Source organism: Gopherus flavomarginatus, chromosome 4 (genome assembly GCF_025201925.1).
Source record: "Gopherus flavomarginatus isolate rGopFla2 chromosome 4, rGopFla2.mat.asm, whole genome shotgun sequence".
Classification (NCBI taxonomy): Eukaryota; Metazoa; Chordata; order Testudines; family Testudinidae; genus Gopherus; species Gopherus flavomarginatus.
Window position 1 is genome coordinate 141,886,618 of NC_066620.1, and position 24,796 is coordinate 141,911,413.

The window sequence follows — 24,796 nt, forward strand, 5'->3', positions numbered from 1 at the left end:
AATTCTCTAGCACATTGCAAACTATGACTTTCCTCCAGTTAAGATCAAACAGAATACAATGGCAAATGTATTGCTTTTGGGAGTAGAAAAATAAAAGGAAGTTACTAATTTTCAGAGAGCTGCTTTCTAAATAAAGATCAGTTTATTCACCTAAAAATTGACTCACCTTAACATTTATCTCACAGCATGCAGTAACTGCTCATGTCTTTAAAGCCTCAACCAGTTCTTGCAGCACATTGCATGCGTGCATATGTATGTATGTATATACATGAAATGAATAATGAAAACTTTGTCATTCACCCTAATTGGGAGTTTTTATATTATGCCTGAAATTTAATTTCACTAATTTCTCCTAATCACTTTGGGAAAAGATTGCACATAAGATAGTGTGATGTAGTTTGTGACAACTAAAGGTGAACTATAATGTATTGACCCTATGACATCTAATGCTTTGAGCACACCTTGGGTGAAATCCTGACCCCACTGGACCCAATGTGTTGTACGTGCTGGCAATAAGGTTTCCTGTGAAATCCGCTACATTGTGGAACATTCTGACTGTGTGTACAAGGCTCTACAAGTGTCACTTTCTGGAAATACATCTAACATCCATAAGACACTGAAAAAATAATAGGCCATATTTTGCTATCAGTTTTTCAATAACCTTCCCAATGAAATCAATAGAATGGAAAATACTGCTTAAAAATATGGCACATTTCACCTTAAAAATGAAATGTATGCCAAACTTGTTCAGTAGTTTGTACTATCTCCACTGAGTTGCTGCTTGTAGATTGTACAGTACATATTCTAAGTTCATACTACACTGAAGCAGCTGTATGCTTATGCAGTGAGAGTCAGACATTCTGTTAAACTGGGAGAAATGTGCAATGATCTCACCATCTGAGCATCTCATTTAGCTCAAGTTTAGAACTAGTGCACAGTTTAAGGTTCCCTCCAGGAATGGGTTACAGTACTCACAAATTTTGCCAGGGCACTAAATTATTCGCATACTATGCACTGTCTGTCTGCTCCATTCCTAGGAGTCTCCTCGGCAAACACAAACAGTTGTGTCAAAATGTGTAGTTAAGTATGCTACTGTGATAACAGAGTCATGGGCAGTTGTGCCTAGTGGTCAGATCCAGAGTTGGCCCTAGTGGTCAGAGCCAAGGGTCAAAACCAAAGACAGTGTCAGGTACCAAGCCAAAGGTCAGAGCCAGAGACAGCGTCAGAGGTAAGGTGGAGGAGCAGAGACCTGGAGAAGGGCAGAACAGCAGGAATTGGGAGTAGACAGAAGCCTAGGAGAGAAACCAGGAGCAGATGGGAAAGGAGGAACCTGGAGCAGACAGAAGTGCAGGGCTCAGGAGTCATGTAAGTAGGAGGGGTTTGTAGTAACAGCCAGCCAGGGATTCCCCTAGTTGCTCAGACAACTTTCCCTGTTTGTGTATATAGTACCCATTGTTGTTTTGTGTCTTTTAGATTAGTGTAATAGATTAGATTGGTTAGCTATTAAGATTGTGACTTCTCTGGTTCCTGTACAATCTTAATAGCTAACCAATCTAATCTATTACACTAATCTAAAAGACACAAAACAACAAATGGGTACTATATACACAAACAGGGAAAGGCTTTCAAAGGCAAGAACATATGCTACAACAACTGTCACAGGCAGTAAGAAGGAATTGAACAGAGTGAGGGTCACTACGCGCTTTATACCTGTGCAAACTGGCATGAAGTAGCAGAGGTGCTCACGCTGCCCCAGTGGGCACCACTGGTGGAAAAACCAACAACTGTGCACTAGGTGTGGCCACCTAGAGTGGCATGGACAAGTGCAATCACTCAAAGAAGAATTTTCTTAAGTTGTGAGAAAAATATCTCCCTTTCTGTTGACTATTTCTTTGCAGCTAAGAGAGGTGTACAATGTGCAATTTAATCCTGTTTAATCAATCTTTGTTACAATTAAGATACTTGTTACATTTAAGATAATATTTTCAGACACATACATGCACAAACAATACCACAGTGAAAAGGAAATACATTCATACATATTATGATATTTCTAAATTATACATGATGGAATGGGTGTAAAAAGGTGATAACAGGAACTCCTGCTTGCCCAGTGCTATGCATTTGGCAATGCACTGACATCATGCCTATTGCCATGCACTATAGAAGATTATAGGGTATAATTGTTGCTTGCTCATTTGACTGAACTCCAAAACTATATCAAATAGCACTTAATAATACATATAAATACCATTATAGAAGAGAATTCACACTTGAACAGCTCAGTGTAAGCAAGGACATTTAATAATTATACTACTAGTGTAGGTGCAAACACATAAGTTGCTGCTGTTAATTAGTCTGGAGTTTTATGCTTGTGATATCAGAAGTAGATCTGACAAAAATTTGTTTGGCATTTGAGTATGTAATTTTACTCTAGCTCCATCTGGTCCATGCCCTCTGATTACCCAGAACATTGGCTAGCAGTTTGAGGGACACATTTGATAACTGGCCAAGTTTAAAGGTCTATTGGAGGTAAAACAATGCCCACCCTTGTACAAGAGGATCATTGTTGCTTAACAAAAAAGCTCTCTAGCTTATTTGAATGTCAACAATTCAGAAAAGTTGATGTTTGGAGCCATCAAATAAAATGTTTTTGTGAAACAGTTTATTATTTCAGTGGTAATTATTTGAATCATTCATGGTAAAGGATGTTTGCTAATGAGAGCTTGGCTGCTGTAAATTCCAGGGAGACTGAATGCTCTTTGTGCTGATAAAAAGGCCCAAATCACTGGAGAGCGACTGACTGGACAAATCATTCATCTATGCAAATGCCAGCTGAAATGGTCAGATGCATTTATTACCCTGCTCATTATAGTAAACAAGGCAGGAATCGTGACTGGCAGTTATCAACTTGCCCTGAAGTATGATTTGTTCTCCTACCACTATTTAAATGAGAGGAAAAAAGGCATGCCACCAGGGACTTTGTCGGTTTATAAAAGAGTAAATGTCACATAGCCCAGTGCTTAAAGACTTTTGATTGACAAATGTTTTATTTGACATATCAAACAATGATGGTTTTTATATCTAATAGTCCATATTTGTTAGCAAAAACTTAACCCTTTGAGGAGTGACAACTGACTTCTCATGATGCTCCAAAACTGGAATCCAGAGAAAAAGTTAAAGTACAAGTAAAATTAAATAACTCTGCACCTAATGTGAAAGCAACTAAAAATATTCTGCAGCTGGTGACAGGAATGACTCAATGTTTTATCACAACACATACACAGTACTGTAAAAAGTTGTTCTTAACAGAGGCATCAAATAAACTGTTGACCTACTTTAGTAAGTATACTACTGGTGTTAAAACCAGAAAAGCTAAATAGCATATGTCATAGTGAAATGTAAAACAGCTGATCTTTTTTCCTAAAAGAAAAAGCTATGAAAGCGTTATTTGTTCAATAGTATATAGTTAGATAATTAATAAATTATCTATAATTTACTCTCCTAACAAACAAATACTTTCCGTAGTTAAATTCAAAGGGGTTTAGAGTGTTCTAAATAGGCCCTATTCTGTCCTCAAACTGCATGAGAAACTCTACTAATACCACTGGGAATTGTATGCATTTACCAAGGGCAGTATATGGCCCAATGTGTGTAGGGAATTTGTGTTTCTTCAGTGATGACTTATAGATGCTACTGTAAAAAAAAAATTAAAAATAATGAATGGAACAGTAGAAATCAAGGAGTATAGAAACCACTAAACAAAAGAGGTCTTGAATTCTCAATATTAGACTTATTTGTTGATTACTATATGCTGTGTAATCAAGTCTCTGCAATGAGATCATCACATAGTGCACAAGCCAACACACTACATGCTACTGTGTTGGTGATTTGTCATTGTATTTGGCCCCTTTATTACATGAGTGGTTTGAAGATAATCTTTATGCTTCTCAGACCCTTTTACATGTTTTTAAACTGATACGTCCATGTTATTAAATGGGAATGAAATGACATGTAAGTAAATGATGTACAGCATATCATTCAGTTACGTTATATTCAGCCATTGTATATGGCACAATGGTCATGTGGGGAACACTCTGTACCTCTGCACCGCCATTTAGCAAGCTGGTGTTTACTTCCCATGCTAAGGATGTGGAAAAGTCTGCATACTACGTCCCTGAGAGGAAAAAAATCTTTCATCAGTTCAGAAGTGGTATGACAGATTCCAAAGAGAGCCTGCCCAAGCGATATACATGCCCAAAGTCAAACAGGAAAACTGGCAGGCTTTCTCCTGTCCAAACAGAGAGAGAAGAAAAGCAGGGTGCTGAGAATCAGTGGCAACACTCACACCAGCTTCAATTCAATAACAGCATCTGCAGGAGAAGAATAAAGTGATGGTAAATATTTTGTCCTTTCTATCAAAAGTTTAACATGTTTTGCAAGATATCATATAAATATTATGTTGTGCCAAATTATGCTGTAAGAGTACAACAAATATAAAGTGATTTTATGTTATGAAAATGAACCCAAATTTTGTTTATATATAGCAAGTGTCCTAGTTTACTGGCAACTGAAATTCTAGGATGCTTTAAATACATTTCAAAACCCTTAGGTACAATCTTTATCTTTCTACATAAGTATGGTATTGAGAATTGTTTCAAAATGTCGGTACTAATATTTTCTCAATATTATGAGATCTTCATTTCATTAGTTAGCCAGACAATAAAAATATCAAATTAAATTATGCAGAAATGCTTTTTAAAACATAAGTTTAGGGTTTCATTGCTACTTCCAAGTTATATGCGCAATCTTATTTCAACCTCAAATATATGTCCTCTATCTCCCTTAGTTCCTTGTACGCATTTGGGAGTTCTATAATTGACTTCAATAGGAGTTTAGCTCTTCTCTGCAGCCAACCAGCCTAGTTCAGATACTGAGTGTGCAACCTCTCCTCCCTCTGTGAATGGTCATGTAATCAACTACAAATAAAGTATAGCTCTGCTGGACAATGCAGGAGAAGCTGGGTTGTGGCTCTGTCCTCTCCCCACCCAACCATCTTTGGACAGTCTACCAAAACTATCTGCACTAGACAGCCCCAGTCCCTATGAGACACCTGTACAGGGGATGAAAAGATCAGGGAGAAGGCTCCTTACAGCCTCCTCTCTCATGCACCGATCCGCATAGTGCTTGGCACAAACTAGATCTTAATATGTAGATGCTTTCTTAAGTAAGAGACTAAACGTTGCTATCCCCAATAACCTCAAAACCTCATCAAGGGGAAAATCAATTCTTCATAATAGGTTCTGTGGAATCACTAGTAGTAAGTTAATAAGCTGCCAAACTGTAAAGATAAACTTCATTCCTTATGGGGTTCTCTATATCTCTTTTCAAGTATGTTTGTGCTGCTGCAACAGAGGAAGCACAAAGTTGACCAATAAAATACAATTATGAAGGCTTTGCTGATTTTTTTTTTCAGATTAGGGATGCATGTTTGCCTGCTTTCCCATAAGAATTAGAGGAGGACTTTTGCCGAATGGATAACACCAGTAGGGAAAGAAGTATTTTTAAAGCTTCCAAGAACGTATTACAAATAATATAATAACTACCTCCCCAAAAGTACAAACTATGGCCCTGATCCTGCAATTTCTTACATCAGTGGGTTCTCTGCTAAAGAAGTGGTCTTCCCATACACAATGAATTTCAGGACTGGGACTTATAAAGATACTTGGCAGTGTTCTTTATGGAGATATTCCAATTTCTCAGTTAAAATAATACATTAAAATACATTGGCCATTTTTTGTCCATTTTAACCTGTGTTTGAAGAACCTACTCTTATTAGGTTAAGAGACAGACAATTCATGCTAGATTTATGTACAATTATGTAAAGGAAAAAGTGAACTGCACCTTTGTTCTTTTTACCTGCCTTGTATTAGATATAGGTTTGAATACTTACATCTCCTGACTCAGCAGTTGTCCCTAGAGATCGAGTAGAGTACTTCTGTTAACATTATTTTAAACTTTAGGTCTAATTTTCCACTATCTTGTATGTGAAATGGGTCTAAAATGTCATTAAATAAGAATTCTCCATTTACACTAATGGTAGTGTTTTATGCCCGCTTTGCACAAGTGCAAGTAACTACACAAACTGCAAGGCATAAAAGAATCAGATCCCTTATATTTTCACCCTTTACAACCCTTGCATGAAATTTCCAGAGTTGCTGGGATGCTTGAAATACACAATGAAAGTAACATATAAAAGGAGACATGAAGTTTCAGCACCTGTTAGGAACGTGCGAGGACGTTGTTGGCATTAATTTACTTCTAGGCACTTTTAGCAATGTTCTATACCCACACTTGTAAGGATCTGGGATTAGAACCGATATCTGCAGAGCCTGGGGCAACTGACATTCTCACTGGGGGGCTATGCAGAGGCACAGCCAGGAACACTGTGGAGAGTATGTGCTGCAAAAAGTACTGCCCAAGAGACCCAGAGTGACAGTACCCTGCAGCCCTCTGATTGGCCAAGTGCCTCTGCTTAGCCCAGGAAGTTGTCTAGCCAACCGCACGGTTTTTGGCCTACTGCAACATCAGATTTTGTCTTGTCTCCTCATCTCTGATTCCAACCTGACTCTGACCCTGATTCTTGCCTTTTGATTCTAACTTGATATGGTCTCCAGTCCCCAACCTGACTTTTGTTTAGGGTTACCATATTTCAGGTTCCCAAAAAGAGGACACTACCAAGTGGGGAAGGACTGGGAGCTGGAGTGGGTATTTGGGGGGTACTGGAGGGGTGCGGGTGTACCTGGGGGTTGCTGAAGAGGTTACCTGAGGCCTCACTCTTCAGGTGGGGGGCAGTGTCGCTCCCTGTCATGGTGGCAGAGTGGCTGGAGCAAGCCCAGGACACAGCAAGAGCTGTCAGTCAGTGCCTCCCTGTGGGACTGCCTCCCAGGGCTGGGAGCTGGGCCCTGGATGGGCAGGATCTGGCATCTGTGTCTGCAGGGGAATGGACCAATCAACTGCAGATACAGGGGAGGGACCAATTGGGAAGTGGACCAATCAGGGCTCTTTCTGAGCTACAGCATCTGTTCTGCAAAAATTCAGGACATTTCCTATTATTTGAAAAATCCCCCAGGACAGAGGACGAAGGCTAAAAAAAAAAAGGCAATGTCCTAGAACAGGGATCAGCAACCTTTGATACGCGTCCCGCCAGCGGGCCGGGCTGGTTTGTTTACCTGCCGTGTCCGCAGCTTCGGCTGATCGCGGCTCCCACTGGCCGCGGTTCACCGCTCCAGAAAACAGTTTTAGAGCAATGACACCCAACTTCATATACTATACTCTACCATAATTTCTTAGGTCCCAATCCTGTAAACTGCTATGGCCGCAGAGAGCCCAGTGCAGTCAGCGCTGTACCTTTCCCTCTGAGGATGATTTTAAGGGTCTTAAAATATGCCTTACAGAAGTCCAAATCTGCCTAGAAATTAACTAAACTGAATCTCAGCAAGATTAAAATTATGTTGATTGGTTTGTGTAGAAACTATCAGAGAGCAGTATTTCACTAGTCCTCTCATAGTATCACTTCAGGTGACTCATGCAGGTCACAGTCGAGACACTGATCAGAGCTGATATTACACAGGATTTGCAGGTAGTCACAGCTGCTTATGATCATCTTCAGAATATTAAACAATCTGTTTCTCTTATACTTTAATATGACTGTGGTGTATGCCTTTGCAACAGTTGTGTTGGACTACTACAGTATACCGTAGGCTATAAAAGTAGGTTGATTAGATACTACAGCAGAATATGGCAACTTGATTAGTCGGAGGAACAGGAAGGAGCGAGAGGAAAGTGCCAAGAAGCTTCTGTATTCACATTACTTGCCCATTTGGACCCAGAATGTGTTCAAATGTTGGCTTTAAATTTTAAAAATGGATTGGGACCCAGCTGTCTCACAGAGCTTCTGGCTCCCAGCATATCATTTCAACAGGTAAACTGCACAAGGATGGGGCTGATGGATGGGCTTTTTGGTATATTGTATATTTGCAGCTGCAATCCCAAGATTATAGGATATCTTCATGTTCCACCTAAACAGGCAGGACTGCAGATGTAGCAGCACCTTTTAATTCAGATTAAAAAATTTTATGTTTTAAAATATTTTATATGGTCCTGTGATATAAATATAATTGTATATTGCTTTTATTTAGTTGTTTTAAGTTTTGTAATGTGCTGGTGCTTTTGCAGACAAACAATAAACAAAATTAAGCATAAAAACTTGCTTCCTCACTTATGAAAGCTCTTTTCATCCCCTGTTCAAAACAGAATAGGTTATCTGTCTCTTTTCTAACATGTCTGACCTCAAAGCAATTGGGCAACTGCTTGTTTCTAGAGCTTTGCATTACATTTCTTCACATGATTCAGTTGCCCATTTATGCTAGTCGCTTACATATGAAATGAACATACCTGTTCACATTAAGAAAAGGACTGATCAGTTAAATGGATAACAAGTATAGCCAGTTATAATAGTAAAGATGTTTAGTTTTTTTTTTTTTTTTTTTTTAGAACATAGACTCCCAAGCTTTGCTGCATAAGCCAATCTCAATAGGGGTCAGGAGGAAATTTCCCTGCAGGCAAGTTGTCCTATAACTGCAGGCTTTCGGTACCTTCCTCTCAAGTATCAAATGGCCACTGCTGGAAACTAGATATTGGTCGAAATGGTCAGTGGCCTGATCCCACATGGTAATTTCTATGATCTCTCCTTCACACTTAGAATTAGCAACGGCAGATCAGAAGGAAAAGAGACACATGCTTGGCATGCTACCAAATTCAAGCAGAGGGGAAGCAAACCATGACATTTATTATGCAACTGCCACACTGAGACCCAAGAGAGGCACATCCAGTCATTGGTGCATGAGTTCAAATCAGGGCTGGCCTTATGACCCCGGGGGCTACTAAGCCGCAATTTAAAACAGGCCCAAGAGGGGCTTTGAGCCGCTCACGCCCAATGAATCCCGCTTTGACAAGATTCTGGAAACCACGCCGGGGCTGCTAGGGAGTTCGCCCTGTTGCAAATCTCCCTAACGTTGTCACTGGTCTCGCAGGGTTTGGGGCTTCCCCGGACGCTCGCCCCGGAGTCAGGTCACCCCACCAGAGTCCCGCCTGCTCCCAAGAGCTTCCGCCACCCCGCGGGACACAGAAAACCAGGAGCACGTGACCCCGCCCCAACAACAAATAACGGGCCCTCAGTCCGGACGTGCTGGTGCCGGAGCGGGTCAGGGAGCGCTGCAAGGGGCGGGGGCAAGAGCCTCACACGCCCCGCCCACTGCTCCGGCTCAGAACGAAAACAGAGAACAAGCATGAGCGGCCTACGTCATCAAGGGCGTGGGCGGGGGCAACCAATCAACGGACTGCCCCTCCCTATGGGCCCAACGGCCCCAGAGCCACGGAAGAAGTAAAGGAAGGCGATTGGCCGTCGTTGAGTAGAGCTCGCGCCTGTCCCAGGGTTGTTCCTCGGCGGCTTCCGTCCACTGTAACCCCCAGCGCGCTCCTCTTTCCATGTGCGGCGGCTGCAGGGTTCTCCATGAGAGCGGGCTGCGGGCCGTGCCCATCCGGGGCGCCCGCGATGGCGAGCCGCGCCCACGCCACCTAAACAACAGTCGCGTGCTCCCTCGCCCTTTGCACCCCCCCTTTTCCACGCACGCAGAACGTACTGGTACAGTGTCATGGTCCCGCCCACCCGGCTAGAGCGCGATCACTCATGTCCCGCGGCAGCTTGTTCCGTTGGGAGCCCCGCCTTCGCCCTGCGGCTGCTTCGCCCCTGCCGCTCGGCGCGGGCCGCGACTCTCGTGTGGCTGGTGTCAGCGCGCGGCGCGGGCCGCTCCGCCCTGCGGACGGGTACGGTGACTTCTCTTCTCAGGCAGGGGCGGAGGGCTCGGGCGCGGCCTGCTCGGCTCGGCCGGTGTGTGTGTCTGTTTGGGGCCCTGCCCTCCCTGTGCTCGGGCCTCGTGGTCCGTGCCACGCTCGGCCTCTGCCAGCCCTCCCCTGCCTCGCTCTGCCGACCGGGACCCCGCGCCCCCTGGCTTAGCCCGGCCCGGCCCCGCCCCGCCCACTGCCACCACGTCTCCGTCCTAAGGCTGCCTGCGATGGGCCCGGCCTGGACCTCCGCTTTGCCAGCGATGAGTCCCGCATCTTCAGACTGGCTGTGCCCCCTGCTCCGGAACACGCCCTGCCCAGGGTCCACCAGTGATGGGGCCCCCCGCACACCACGCACTGGCTGTCTCCCCTGCCAAACCCACCTACCCCCAGTGCCAAGCTTCTGCCCTCCTCCCGCTTCCTCGCTTCTTCCAGCTGCCCAGCCCACCTATCTCTCCACACACACACCCGCTCCTTCCAGCTGCCCAGCCCACCTATCTCTCCCCCACCTTTTCCTTCCGGCTGCTGAACTAGGGTTGCCAACTTCTGTGGGATGAATTCCTGGAGATTTCATCACATGACAATCTTTAATTAAAAATTAATCTTTAGTTCCTGGAAATTTGGCAACTCTGCTTGCCCCTCCCAGTTGCCAAACCCACCTCCTCCACCCCAGGTGTTGAACACCTTCTCCTTCCGCTCTGTCAAGCCACCAAAACCATTTGCCTTTCCCAGTATTAAACATCTACTCCCCCAGGCTCTTTCTGGCTGCCAAACCCAGCTGTCCACCCCCCTACTGCTGAACATCTACCCCACTCTGGCTCTTTCCAGTCACCAAATACTTCCAGTCAGTGCACGTCCCAGTGCTGAACACTTACCTACCCACCCAAGTTCTTTTCATTTGCCAAACCCCGACCTACCCCAGCTCTATTCACCTGCCATATTTACCCACACATACCAGTGACTAGTGCTTATCTCAGTAACGCCATCTTTTCCTTAGGGAAAGCTAATCCTTGCATTACCAGTACAGTAGACATAGTCAAACCTAATGTGCTTTCTTCTCCTGATGTGATGCATCATTTTAGCAGGAATGTGTATGTTCCATGCTGTTAATGAAAGTAGATCATATCAAACTCCATGGAGAACTAACATATGGCAAAATGCACATTGTGTTACTAGTGTTCCAGTGAATGTGAGAATTTCATAGATTTTCACACAATGGCTATGGGCAGTAGCAAAGTGGTTAACCGGATTGCTCAGAGTGTTTTTTTATATATATATTACATTGATGTCCAGAGGCCCTAGCAGGACCCACACCGTTCAGGGGTACAAACTGGCAGTGAAAAAGAGTCTGTGCTCCAAAGAGCTTGTAAGCTAAGATGGGACAAGAGGGTATGGAACACAACAGAGGGAGGGGAGGTTAGGTGGAAGAGTTTGGCAGTAAAAGGGATACAAGATTGTACATATTCTTAGCAATGTGTAGAACTTGGAAGCTTCACATTTTTTTAATGTCTGTAAAAAGACTCTAGATCAGTGGGCCTCCAGATTTTTATGTCATGGACCCCCTTATCCCTAATGGAATCTGTCTGCGTTCCTGCCCCCTGCTCAGGGGCTGAGGCCGTGGCCGGGAATTGGGCTGTGGTCGAGGCCGGACCTGCAGCTGGGGCCACGTCCAGAGTCAGGGCTGGGAGTAGAGCTGTGTTGGGGCCGAGACCGGACCTGGGGGTGGGGCTGAGTGGCACTCCCTTCCCGTCCCCCATGGGGGCTAGCCCAGGCCCTGCTGTGCCCCTCTAAGCTTTCCTCCATGCATTGCTAGGGGGCACACCCCACAGTTTGGGGACCACTGCTGTAGATTTTAAAGTATTTGCTTTTGCTAATGTAGTTAATATAAAAAAGGATTTATCCAGTGTAGGTGGTTAGTTGACTATATATAGGTTTTTAAAAATAGCCAAGTCACTTTTATATAGTTGTGTACTTCACTTTATGCGAATTATTATTTCTTATTTAAAGGTCTGTTGGTCTACATGTTGCTGAATGGACCGTTCCCAAGAGCAGAGAGTCTGCCCTGAGGGCTAGCAATCCATGAACCATGCAAATATAGTGCTATCGAACAACAGGTAAAGATATCCAAAACATTAATTCACAAACTAATTATTAAAAAAAGCAATGCAGTAACTGGAAGAAAAGGTGAGGACATAATTGTGCTAGGGTTACTAGTTAAAAGAAATATTGAACCAGGTGTGGTGAGTTGTTTTTTTTGTGTGTGTGTGTGACAGGGAGATTTTGGTTTGCAGTAACTGGGAGGATATTCAAAAATGAAGAGTGGTAGTGTATAGGTGGCCTTTTAAGTCTTGTTGAGGATAGAATAAAAAACTATTATCCTAGTGTAGACAGCGCAAGTTGTATTTTAACACATTAGGTGGTTGAGATAAACATTAGGAAACAGGCTTGGGTTCACCTTGACCAGATAACACTTGTTAAAATACAACTTGTCCTGTCTATACTTGAGTGTTAAAACATATTTAATATCAACTCTCGCCTTAATAGGAGGAGAGAGTCAACCAATACAGAGGTTTGAAAAGAGGGATGTGATAGAAGTTATACATTCTGAACAGTTTGAAAATACAAATAGTAACCCACACACTTCTGAATAGTTCTTGCTATGTTACATTCAGGATTTTAAATAGTTAAGATTGTCATAATATTGAATGTTAAAATAGTTTTTAGGATGTGTGAAACAGCTGTCTTTTTGTGCCAGAACACAGTATATGAAATTACACAAATGCTGTCTGACTTTGAAGTATTTAGTATGAATCTGTTATACACAGTGTTTTATTTCAATGTGTTAAGTTTAGATGTTCGTGGAATCTATATAATTAACATTAAGTGATGCTAATCTGTGGTAGGAATTTAGTATGGAAGGATTTCGTGTCCCCTCTGTGCATCCATATGTAATGATAATTAACAGATTTCCCCTTTGCCATCTTTTATCTAAAGTGTGCATATTAAGTTCCATTAATCTTTCTTCATAAGTCATGCCCTCCATTCCTTTTATCATCTATATATTACTTGTAATTTACCATTGTTGGTAGGGGTTTTTATAGTGAGCAGAACAAAACCCTGCATAGTGCTTCAAAGTGTGGTATTAGCAAGGCTGGTATAAAGAGGAGTTATTACTTCTCTGGCCTTAAAAAAATGGTCCCCCTCCCCCATATGTGCATACTAGTATATATAGTATTCACTTTTCTTGCAATAGCATCACCCCGCAAGCTCATGTCTAGGAAAAACACTGTAGGGAGCAATCCTGCCCTGGCATGGGGATGAACTAGATAACCTCATATCTTTTCAGACTCTAATTTCTGTGATTTGTTGTATGCTGTCACTCCAGATCCTTCACTTTACTGCTCTCAAAGTAACAATATTCAATTTTTTTCGTTTGCGTGGTGTTCTGATGGGTCAATGACTCATTTTGCACTCATATGACCTATTTTCTCCTTGTACATCCAAAAATGATTTGAAGGACTGGTAAACTGACTTTGAAAGATTAAGTGAATTAAATAGATATATTGGTCACTGATATGGGAGGTTGGTCAGAGGCCAGTAAATGACTGTTTACATATACCCCTTCTTTGGTATATGTAAACCCCAAAGAAGGGGCTCAAATAGTCCAGAGGAGTGTAACTAAACATAATCTTACCTGGTGTGAAGACTGGATGAAAATTATTACCGTGCAGCAGTGACTTGTTTTCTCTTGAATGAAGTTTCTGGAGTACATCTATTTTGTGTGACTAAGGGAAACAACAAATTCCAAACTGAAATGGCATTCCCTGCAGAGAATTCTGACCTTACTATCTCGCTTATACAGAATGATTTTATAACAACATGTAATTGTTCAAATTACTTAATATTAACACAAACATTTAGAAAATAAAGGATTTTGCATAGAAATTATATTTCAGATACTGTTTGACTAGTAAAGTTTAGGAGAATCAATAAAATCAAAAGATTGTAACATGTTGTTACCTCCGTCACCCTGAGTGGTTAACCAAAAATTTGGGGTCTTGCGGGTTGTTCCAGTTAGGAGGAGAAGTGAGTGATAAAGTCAAATATTTCTTTGATGCAACTGTGTCTACTTACAAAGAATATGCAAAGATCTTGTTTCCCTGAGTACAGTACAAATTGAAACTTCATATTGTGTTTTGCTTACAGTTCTAAGCTTCTTTCAGCCAGCATTGAACTGAAAAAGCTTTCTCTCTTGGTTTTTTCTAAGGCCATGCTCCCAGTGCTTTTGCAGTGTCCTTTGCTTTCTGCTCCTTCTCTGGTGTTTGTCTATCTGTCACAGACATACAAATCCGCACAAAACAATACCCAGCAAAACGCCTCAATGCACACACAACTTGCCTGTGCCTTTGTTTTGGTGGTGATATGTACCTGTGTTTTTGTTGGAGGCTACTATTGTTTTTTGTCTTGTTCCATAAAGATGCTTAATGGCTGCTTACAGCTGTCTTCAAATGAAGGGCAGTGATTATGCCTAACCCATAACAATATTTTGCAATAATACAGCATCCCTCATTTGGGGATTTCAAAATACTTTACAAAGGGAATTGACGCCCAAGCATCTACAGTAGAATCTCAGTTACAAACACCTCAGGAATGGGAAGTTGTTTGTAACTCTGAACAAAACATTATGGTTGTTTTTTCAAAAGTTTACAACTGAATATTAACTTAATACAGCTTTGAAATGTTATTATGCAGAAGAAAAATGCTGCTTTTAACTGTCTTAATTTAAATGAAACAAGCACAGAAATAGTTTCCTTATCTTGTAAAATCTTTTTTTAAACTTTCCCTTTATTTTTTTAATAGTTTACATTTAACACATTACTGTACTGTATTTGCATTTTTCTATTTTTTTTGTCTCTGCTGCTGCCTGCTTGCGTACTTCTGGTTCCAAATGAGGTGTGTGGTTGGCTGATCAGTTCGTAACTCTGAGGTTCTACTGTATTCTAATCCAGGAGTCTTGATGTCGGTATCTTGCTCTAACCACTAACTAACGCTTTGTCTCCACAGAAGCATAGAGCCTCCCTATTAACAGAGTCTTTCTCTTAAGGTTCTATTCCAAAATTTTAAAATGCATATTTCGCTAATGTTTTCAGGGTTGCCCTTGGCAACCTAGGAGAAGGATTTTATAGGGCACATGTTCTACATTGCTGTTGTATCGATATTACTAAATTCTGTATTTTTGCTGTATCCTCTACAGTGTTTCCAGTGTCTTTCTAAGCTGGTGTTATAGGAGAGGGCTACAAAATTGGTTCCAAGTAAGCAATGACAAGTTAGGACAAAGGCAGTTAGGCAGTAGGACAAAGTAAAAGCAGACACATAGGCAGGGATGGATTTACACAGAATCTTAGAGGTGCGAATGAAACTTACTGTCGAGAGCAAGAGGAAGCCAATTGTAGGAACTGAAGAGAAGTGTATTGTTTCAAAGCAGTGGAAGGAGAAGATTTATTTTAGCAGCAGTATTTTATACAGGCTGGGCTCGGGAATGAGGAGATGCTGGCAGGCCAGAGATGAGGAGACTGTTAGTATTTGAAATGAAAGATGTATGAGCAAGGATTTGGAATGGAGAAAAAGTTTAAGGAAAAAACAGGCAGGATTTGGTGACCACCTGAATGCAGGGTTGGGAAAGGAGTTAGAAGTCTAATATGAAATTGAGGTTGCAAATCTGGATGATGTGAAGGATTGTGAAATAATTTTGGAGAAAGGATACCCAAAGGGTACCCATAGAGATGGTTTAGGAGAAACGTATAGAATTGACTGACTCGAGCCCCGCTGAATCTCTCCCTTCCCCTCCAACCCCCCGAAGTTCCTCCATGCCCCACAGTTTGGGGACCACTGGTTTAGAGACTGGATGGAAGATTGGCATATTTTATACGTCAGGGGTTCTCAACGTTTTTCTTTCTGAGCCTCCACACCTTCCCCAACAGGTTATAAAAACTCTAGGACCCACCAGCTCCAGAAGAACTGCTTTTCTGCATATAAAAGCCAGAGCCGGCGTTAAGGGGTATCAAGCAGGACAGTTGCCCAGGGCTCCATGCTACAGGAGTCCCCACAAAGCTAAGTTGTTCAGGCTTCAGCTTCAGTCCCCAGTGGCAGGGCTGGGAGCCCTAGGCTTCAGCCCAACATAGCTGGGCTTCAGCTTTCTGGCTTGGGCTCCAGCAAGTCTATCAGTGACCCTGCTTGGCAGCCCCCCCTGAAACCTGCTCGCGGCCCCTCAGAGGGCCCCGGCCCCCCAGTTGAGAACCGCTGTTGCACATGAGACATTTTCTCTGGGGAGTTGTCTTTCCCATTAGTGATCACTTTTGTTAAATCATCCTGTTTCATGGGGTTGATAGCATCCTTGAATAATTGCCTGATGGTCCTGGTTTTGGTTGTTTTTTGATGGTCCAAATGAATAAATCTGTCAGCAGTCACTCAGACTGCTTCAGTAGGAAGATGTGATGTTGTACCTGCATGACAAACTGAAAACTTATGCAGATTAAACTGACATTTTATAAATAAAGATAAGTAGTCAGAAAAGTTTATTTTAAGAAGTTAACTTTTACTCAACAGGTCTGTTCTCATTGTATATTCTGAATCAAACAGTTTCTTCTGTTGATAATACTTACTGCTTTTTACTCCTGTTAGCTTTCCAGAGCTAATACAGTAATGAGTGAATAAGCTAGAAACAATCTAGTCACACATTAACAGAATTGTTAATTAAGTTCCACTTGGAGAATCTTTATTGGGGATTAGCCAGAAAGAACATGGGTTTAACATTCAGATCATGGACTCAATTTGAAGAGTTGAAAGTTTTAAAAAAAAATGTCTTTGTACTTAAACTGAAATGGACATAATTGAGGGAGGGAAGGTACCCTAATATACCATTTTACAAATAATTTTTCATAACATACCACATTTTAAGGGGTTATTGCCTGATAATCAACCAATTAAGCTCTAGTGATTGTGGCCCCCAGTTAATCAGTCAGGCTTCTGTGCACCTGGCCCCCATCATTCCGATTATTTTGCCTCCAGCATCCATCCGTCACACACAGGCTCTCCATTTTAATAAAATACACCGCTACCCCGCTATAATGTGACCTGATATAAGAGGCTGCAGAGCCCCGAACCCTTTAAATCACCGCTGGAGCCCTGCCACCGCTACCCCAGAGTTGCAGCAGCGGGGCTCTGCCGGCAATTTAAAGGGCCTGGGGCTACCACGGCTGGAGCCTCGGGCTCTTTAAATCACCGCTGCAGCCCTACCACCGCTACCCCGATATAACGGGGTTTCACCTGTAACACGGTAGGGATTTTTGGCTCCCTACGACCACATTTGTCATAGCATTCCCTCTCAGATCTGAACCTTAGAGTTCAGAAAATGAGATACTAGCACCTGAATCCTCTAAGCTTAATTACCAGCTTAGATTTGATAGCACTGCCACCACCCAAAAATATAGTGTTTTGGGGCACTCTGACCTCCCCAACCTTCCCTGGGGACCCCAAGAACCCAGATCCCTTGGGTTCTTAAAACAAGGAGAAATAAACCATTCCTCCACCTTTCCCCCTCCCAGAATTTCCCTCCCTGGGCTATCCTGAGAGATACTGATCCAACCTCTTAAATCACCATACAGAGAAGCATCTCCCTTCCCTTCCACAAAGAGGCAAACAGATTCAAGGAAAACAGAGAGATATTCTGTCTCTTCCCCCTCCCGTCTCCCCCACACGTCCTGGTGAGTTATCCCAATCCCCTGGAATAAAACAAGGGGAAAAAAATCAGTCAGGTTCTCTAAAAGAAATCTTTTAATAAAGAAAGGAAAAAGTAAAGAATTATCTCTGTAACTTCAAGATGTAAATATTACAGGGTCCTATAGCTTACAGACACCAGAAAGAGACTTTCCCCCCAGTACCAATACAAATCAAAATATTCCCAGCAACTACACATATAAAAGTTAACTAGCCAGATCCACAATTGTAAATAGAGTAAAACAATCAAAAAGCCTAAACCACCTGTTTTTACTTACTATTTGAAAAGAAACTTAGAGAGCCTGTAGTAATGTCTGGTCTCTCTCAGACCCTCCGAGAGAAGAACACACAACGGACAAAGAACACACACAAAAGCTTCCCTCCACCCAAATTTAAAAGTATCTTGTCTTTTGATTGGTCTTCTGGTCAGGTGTCCAGTTTCCTGCTTGTAACCCTTTACAGGTAGGAGAGACAGTAACCCTTAACAATCTGTTTATGACAACATTACATATGGATAGAGGTGTAATGTCTACAGTTGACTTTGCATCCAATATTTGCCCCAGATCTCTTACGGTTTGTCTCTTTACTATGTCTGATGTATCTCTTTTAAAAGATATCAGTCAACAACAAAAAGTGAGATTGAGAAGGAAAATTTTCAGCCAGAGGCCAGATTCCACGGCTTTTATTCAAAAATTTAAAGTTTATTAAGAGAACCAAAGCAAAAACTACATTGAAAATTCAGAGGACATAAAACCTAAACCTGTGTGAAATTTGGCTACCAAGTTTTAGAGAAAAATCAGGAATTTATTTTAAGCGCATTTTAGAATAAACCCCTACTTATCGTGTTTCCAAAAATATTCTCTTTGGGTCTTTATACTATACTACTTATATCTCCTTTAAAAATGTAAATTATTCAACTGATTTTTGTTAGGGGAATGAAAGCTGTGCCACGTTTCTGGAGACATTAGAGCCAAACATCTACCAGAACACACATACTGTCAATGTTACAAATACAGTCACAACTATAGTTTTGCAACCAGTTTGTGACCTATTGTGTAAAAAGGTTAACTCAATCTTTCTTTCTTTTTGGTAGCGTATATACTCGTTTATAAGCTGAATTTTTTTGGTAAAAAAGTGAAGCATTAAAGAGCAGGGGTTGGCTTATCAACGGGTCTACACCAAAATTTGATGATTTTAAGCTCTATTAAATTGAACATCTAATACATTGTCATTTTGTTTACCTGGAGCATTTGCAGGCACAGAGCCCCTCAGATCCCAGTGGCTATGGTTTGCCGTTCTCAGCCAATGGGAGCTGCAGGAAGTGGTGGCCAGCATGTCCCACAGCCCGCACCACTTCCCGCAGCTCCCATTGGCTGGGAGCACAAACCGTGGCCACTGGGAGCTGAGGGGCTCTCCATGCCTGTGGATGCTCCAGCAGCTAATCCTGATGGGCTGGGAGCCAAAGTTTGCCAACTCCTAAAACACAGGGTCAGCTTATGAAAGGGTCATAAAGTTTTTGCCATTTTTACCTTTCCATCTTGGGGGGGGTCATCTTATAAACAAATGGGTTAATGAGCGAGTATATATGTCCACTCTGCAGTCTTTCTGTGGCTGAACCGTTTGCATGCTAAACCCACCATGCTACCTGATTTTGTTTACATCAGTTAATTCTGGGAAAATCTCAGTAGTTATTCCATACTGCCGAGTGACCAGATAGCGCACACATTGATGAGCATGGATTCCCCAGCATCTGGTAAATTCACTCTTGAGTGTCCTACTGCACAGAGAGCAGGATGGAAAGACAAGCAGTCAAATGTTTTTGTGGATGTTTTTCTAAGAGATATGCTCTAGGGTTATTTTGGGGAAGTTCTGTGGCCCATTATAGAGCAGATCTGCGACCCAGTACTGGGTCGCGGAATGTAAGGCACTGGGTCATAGCGGCTATGGTCAGCATCGCCGACTGGGCTATTAAAAGTACCGTCGGCGGTGCTGCCCGGCAAAGGCAGGCTAGTTCCTACCTGTTCCTACACCGTGCTGCGCCTCAGAAGCAGCCAGCAGCAGGTCCGGATCCTAGGTAGGGAGAGTGGGAGATCCATGGGGCTCCGCATGCTGTCTCCTCCCTGAGCACTGGCTCTGCACTCCCATTGGCTGGTTCCCGGCCAATGAGAGTGGGGGGGGGCATGCTTCTGGGTGAGAGCTTCGTGGAGCCGCTTGTGCGTCTCCGCCTAGGAGCCAGATCTGCTGCTGGCCGCTTCCGGGGTGCAGCACGGTCTGCGGCGCCAGGACAAGTGGGAAACCTGCCTCTGCACCCCGACTGTGCCGCTGACTCAGAGCTACTGGATTTAAGCCAGCTCCCCAACCCTCTGCTCCAGCCCTGAGGCTCCCCAAACCCAGAGCCCCCTCCTGCACCCCAAACCCCTCATCCTTGGCCCCCTGACCCCCGTCCGCACCCCTCCCCCAGCCCAGAGCCCCCTCCCAGACCCTGAAGTCCTCACCCCTGCGCCCCAACTCTCTGCCCCAGTCCTGAGCCCCTCCCAAATCCCAAACCCCTCATCCCCAGCTCCATTGGGTCGCGGGCATCAACAATTTTCTTCAACTGAGTCGCCATAAGTTACTGATCTAGATGATCATAATGGTCCCTTCTGGCCTTGGAATCTATGAAATCTGTTACACAGCCATGATTACAAAACTGTTTTGAAAAAGAAATAAAACTTTATATATATGCATATCAGTGACCCATTGATCAGCCTCAAATGCAAGTCCACATACATATATTATGATTTGCTAGTGTAGTGTAATTTAATAGGAAAATTGTGTATACAACATTATCATGAAGTAGTAATTATAAATACTTAAACAAAACATTCTGTTTGATAAATGGGAATTCTTAAAAGAAAAAAAAAATCTGGGTACAGAAATTGAGATAACAAATGCATATAAAAACCCAACAATCCGTTGAAAAGTTGATGTGATGAAATACCAATTTTTTTTATAAGTGATAAGGATGTTTGTTTACTATTGGCATTGTAAAAATTTAATTTGCTTGAGGTTTTGTAAATTACGTAAATAGTAAAGTACTTTGGTGCTTAGCAACCAAAATTTGTTGGGTGAAGCAAAGATTTATTTGTAATTCTGGTATGCTCATTTATTTTTGTACTTGTCTAAAAAAGAAAATATATAAAATAATATTTAATTGAATCCAAAATGAAGACATAATCTTTTATCTGAGGTGTTACTGACTGGCGCACAAGAGAAACTGCATTCTAAGAGGCAAAGACAGTTGGAGATACTGACTTTTATCCAAGGTCTTGGGCATGGGGGATATGGTGTGACTGCAGCTTCCCTCTCCAAATGATGCCATATGACTGATAAGGGGGATTGTAAATACACAGAAAACCAACTGATCTAGAAGGCATGTGGACAGTTTGTAAGTGAATGTTGCTGCATTGTGGTAGAGCATGAGAACCAGAAAATTAAACTAGCTATAAGGCATGTTAGATCAGGAGACAGCAGAAAAGAATCCAAAAGCAAAATGTGTTTGTATATAGTCCTAGTCTTCAGTTAAATTTTTAAGCCGTTCCAGTTGAAAAAGAGAGAACAGCAGCTTGTTGCTTCCTTCCCATGTCTCTTCCAAAGGCCTTTGGAACACCTTTTTGTTTGGCTTTGGCTTCCCTGCAGAGCTCAGGGCTAAGCCAAGATAACTTCTTCTGTGTTCCCCGCTGTGTTAGGTGCCAAATGTAATTCAAATTGCGATACCTCAAGCAGGTATAAAATCTGATTTTAAGGACAGAAACGAGACAAAAACATTATAGGATGAAGAAGAAAGAAAAAGAGTGAAGACAATGAGTCGTCCTTATTGCACTTCAGAGACTAACAAATTTATTTGGGCATAAGCTTTTGTGGGCTAAAACCCACTTCATCAGATGAATGAAGTGAAAAATACAGGAGCAGGTCTAAATACCTGAAAGGATGGGGGTTGCTTTACCAAGTGTGAGATCAGTCTAAGGAGATAAATCAGTTAACAGTAGGATACTGAGGGAGGGAAAATAACTTTTGAAGTGGTAAGAGAGTGGCCCATTATGGACAGTTGACAAGAAGGTGTGAGTAACAGTAGGGAGAAATTAGTACTGGGGAAATTAAGTTTAGGTTTTGGAATGACCCACCACTCCCAGTCTTTATTCAGGCCTATTCTGATGGTATCAAGTTTGCAAATTAATTCCAGTTCTGCAGCTTCAGGTTGGAGTGAAGAGTGAACAGTTCATCAACACATGTTTTCTCACTGCCAAATATAGGAGCAGTGGCTGCAGTCTGCCTTTATCTTACAAAACCTGCACTGTCAATTGCTAATAGTATTCCAACAAAAAGAGGGCTCAGTGGATGCTACCCATATATGTAAGGGTACTGGTTTTTTGGGTTCTTTTGGTGGTTTGTTTTTGAGGTGGGAGAGAAGTGAGTTACTCCAGAAAAACAAAGATTTTATGACTAAATAAAGTAATGTCCCAACTGCGGCCTATTTCAAATGGTAAATGTGCAGCTGGCCTGCTAGAACAGCAGAGCCGTTAGGTTAATGATTTGTAATGTTTGTCCTGAAGTAGAAATGCAGCCACTGTTTGCCCCAGTGATTAATATAGTACACGCCCAGTGAATGTCTGCTGCAGAAACACTTAATCTATTTTAGGAGATTCTTAGTCGTCCTTGCTCTGGACTCCAACACTGCTCTTCTCTCTTTGCCATTGAGCAACACTTAAACAAGATTTCAGTGGAGCAACAAAGTTAGTTGTATTTTTTATCAGGGTGGAGAGATTAATTTTGGTATATCTTGCTTCTTGATAAGCTGTAAGGAAATATTTTGTTTGTTACTAATAGAAGACTGTGATTTTATTGGTAAATCTAACAGTTTTTGCCTTATAGTTGTTTTGTGCCTGCTAACTACGCAGTGGGGTTTGTAAGATAATCTTTACTTGTAGGAAATCTAATATGGACATACCCATTTCCTTAAAGTGACAGATTAAAAATTAAATTTTTTCAAACAGATTTCTTTACCTGTGTTGATAGTATACCTTAGGTTTTAAAAATTCTTCAGTTTACTAATCTAACTCTTCTACCAATTGTACTAATTGTTTACTTTTTGCGTGCCACTCAGTCTGGCTAGTGAAAACATACTCCACTTTTCTAGTTATTGTCAGATTTTAGTCACCTGAAGTTTATGGTTCTTGTGTACTAGTTCAGTGTTTTATTGTTTGGATTACAGGGGAATATTTTGATAAATAAACAAAATAATTTTTCACTACAATAATTTTTAAAAAAAATCATTGAGGCATTTCTCTTCATCTCATGCTCTCTTGTTAAAGTTTACTTTTCTAGGATATATGTTGTTTGATCAGAAAGTAATCCAGAATAAGCATACAGTTTATATAAAGTATACTTTAGTGTAACTGCTGAAATGTGGTTTTGTTTGACAAATTAGACTATTGCTGCAGGTACACTTGTTTTTTGTCAGTTCTAGTTGGCAGAAATAGTTTTCATGGCTGCAATGTCCAGGTTTAGCAAATTTCGAATCTAATACAGTAAATATATGAACCAAAATATCTTCTTTTTTCAGATATACAACACCATACATATAGACTTCTGCTTCTGACACCGTCACAGAACCCTGAATACCTACCTTCTGTCATGGCTGTATAGAAGACATCCAGCTGATATTATTAATGGACTCCAGTGAACATCCTTTTGGAGTCCACTGACTTTTATATCAGGGATGCGTGCTCTCATGGACAACATGAAAGGGTAGTGCTGAAGGTTTTACATTGACAACAAAATTTTTGTTACTACTGCAGGCTGGTGATCTAACCTGGAAAATAGTTAATTTAGTTTTTGGCTCAATTTAACTTCCAGATAACTGCCTTTTTTAATTCAGTGGCCCTATAGAAACCCCTCGATTTTAGATTTTTAATGACAGTGTTGTCTTAATTAGACAATTAGAATGAGTAAAAGCAAATTGGTTTCCTTCTGGAAAATTTTTCTCTGTTGACCATGTTTAACCATTCTGTTTTATTCAGCTATTTTTTTTAAACATCTCTCAAAGAGTTAATGCACCTTATATAGGACACCTGCCCTTTTGCAGCTTCATAATTCATATCTAGATGTCACCGGTGTTTCCCATGTTAACAGTTCTCAGCATGTTTTACTATATCTGCCTTCGGCGCCGAGCCAGGACAGCTACAAGGGGAGAAATGATCAACAGCCGGAGAGCTATTGAATCAAACAGCCGAGCCTTACCTATCAATGTTGAAGTAGTCCAGTATGCCAAAGAAGTGTTGGATTTCAGTTCTCATTACGGTAGTGAAAACAGCATGTCCTACACCATGTGGAATTTGGCAGGTATTCCAAATGTGTACCCCAGTTCTGGTGACTTCACTCAGACTGCTGTGTTTCGAACTTATGGAACTTGGTGGGATCAGTGTCCTAGTGCCCAGTTGCCATTCAAGAGGACTCCACCTAACTTCTATAGCCAGGACTACGTAGAGCTTGCTTTTGAGGAGCCAGTGTATCCCACAGCAGTGCATGTTCTGGAAACATATCACCCTGGGGCTGTAATTAGGATTTTGGCTTGTTCTGCAAATCCCTATTCCCAAAATACACCAGCTGAAGTAAGGTAAACTTTTACTGAGTATCTCTCTCTAACTTACTAAATAGTACAACCACAAAAGAACTTTTAAGTGAGGTTTCAGTCTTTATTCTCAGTGTTGGAGCACTTTATATCAGACCAAAAATACTTTGTTTACTTCAGTATATTTTTAAAGCAGTTTTATTTAGGATACATGTGTTTTGGTTTACAACATTGTTTAATATCAATATTGTAGTTATAGATTATTTGAGACCATTTTAGGGTCAAAGCTCATTCAGGTTTCATTTGTATAATAATAGTTCTAACAGGCCAAACCTACAAATAATCTGTATGGAACTTTTGATAAAAAAATGCATTTACAGTAACTTGTTAATTAAATGATGCTTTGGAATTTTTACTTTGCTCCAAATAGTGAGGGAAAATTGTTTATACAGTGTTCCATTTTCCAGTGAAGATTTTTGGATTTACCATGTTGTAAGGCAAAAT

General features: G+C 41.7%; 1 protein-coding gene and 1 long non-coding RNA gene across 4 annotated transcripts in view; one reads left to right on the plus strand and one right to left on the minus strand.

The window, feature by feature from the left end:
* Positions 1–4,025: 4,025 nt before the first annotated feature.
* LOC127049076 (uncharacterized) lies at positions 4,026–11,257 on the minus strand. Its single transcript, XR_007773869.1, has 3 exons — positions 10,778–11,257; positions 9,705–10,467; positions 4,026–4,373 (listed from the first exon to the last, which is right to left on the minus strand). It is a non-coding gene; the product is annotated as an uncharacterized LOC127049076 (long non-coding RNA).
* Positions 9,823–24,796, plus strand: part of FBXL4 (F-box and leucine rich repeat protein 4) — a 94,255-nt gene continuing 79,281 nt past the window's right edge. Inside the window, exons 1-2 of one of the 3 annotated variants that reach the window (XM_050949270.1) lie at positions 9,823–9,888; positions 23,285–24,337. In XM_050949270.1, coding sequence (XP_050805227.1) covers positions 23,826–24,337 — 512 coding nt within the window. In that variant the 5' untranslated portion in view covers positions 9,823–9,888; positions 23,285–23,825. Of the gene's footprint in view, positions 9,889–11,922; positions 12,021–22,389; positions 22,455–23,284; positions 24,338–24,796 lie in introns of those variants that run through there. The other 2 variants (XM_050949271.1, XM_050949272.1) reach the window with 2 other exon arrangements.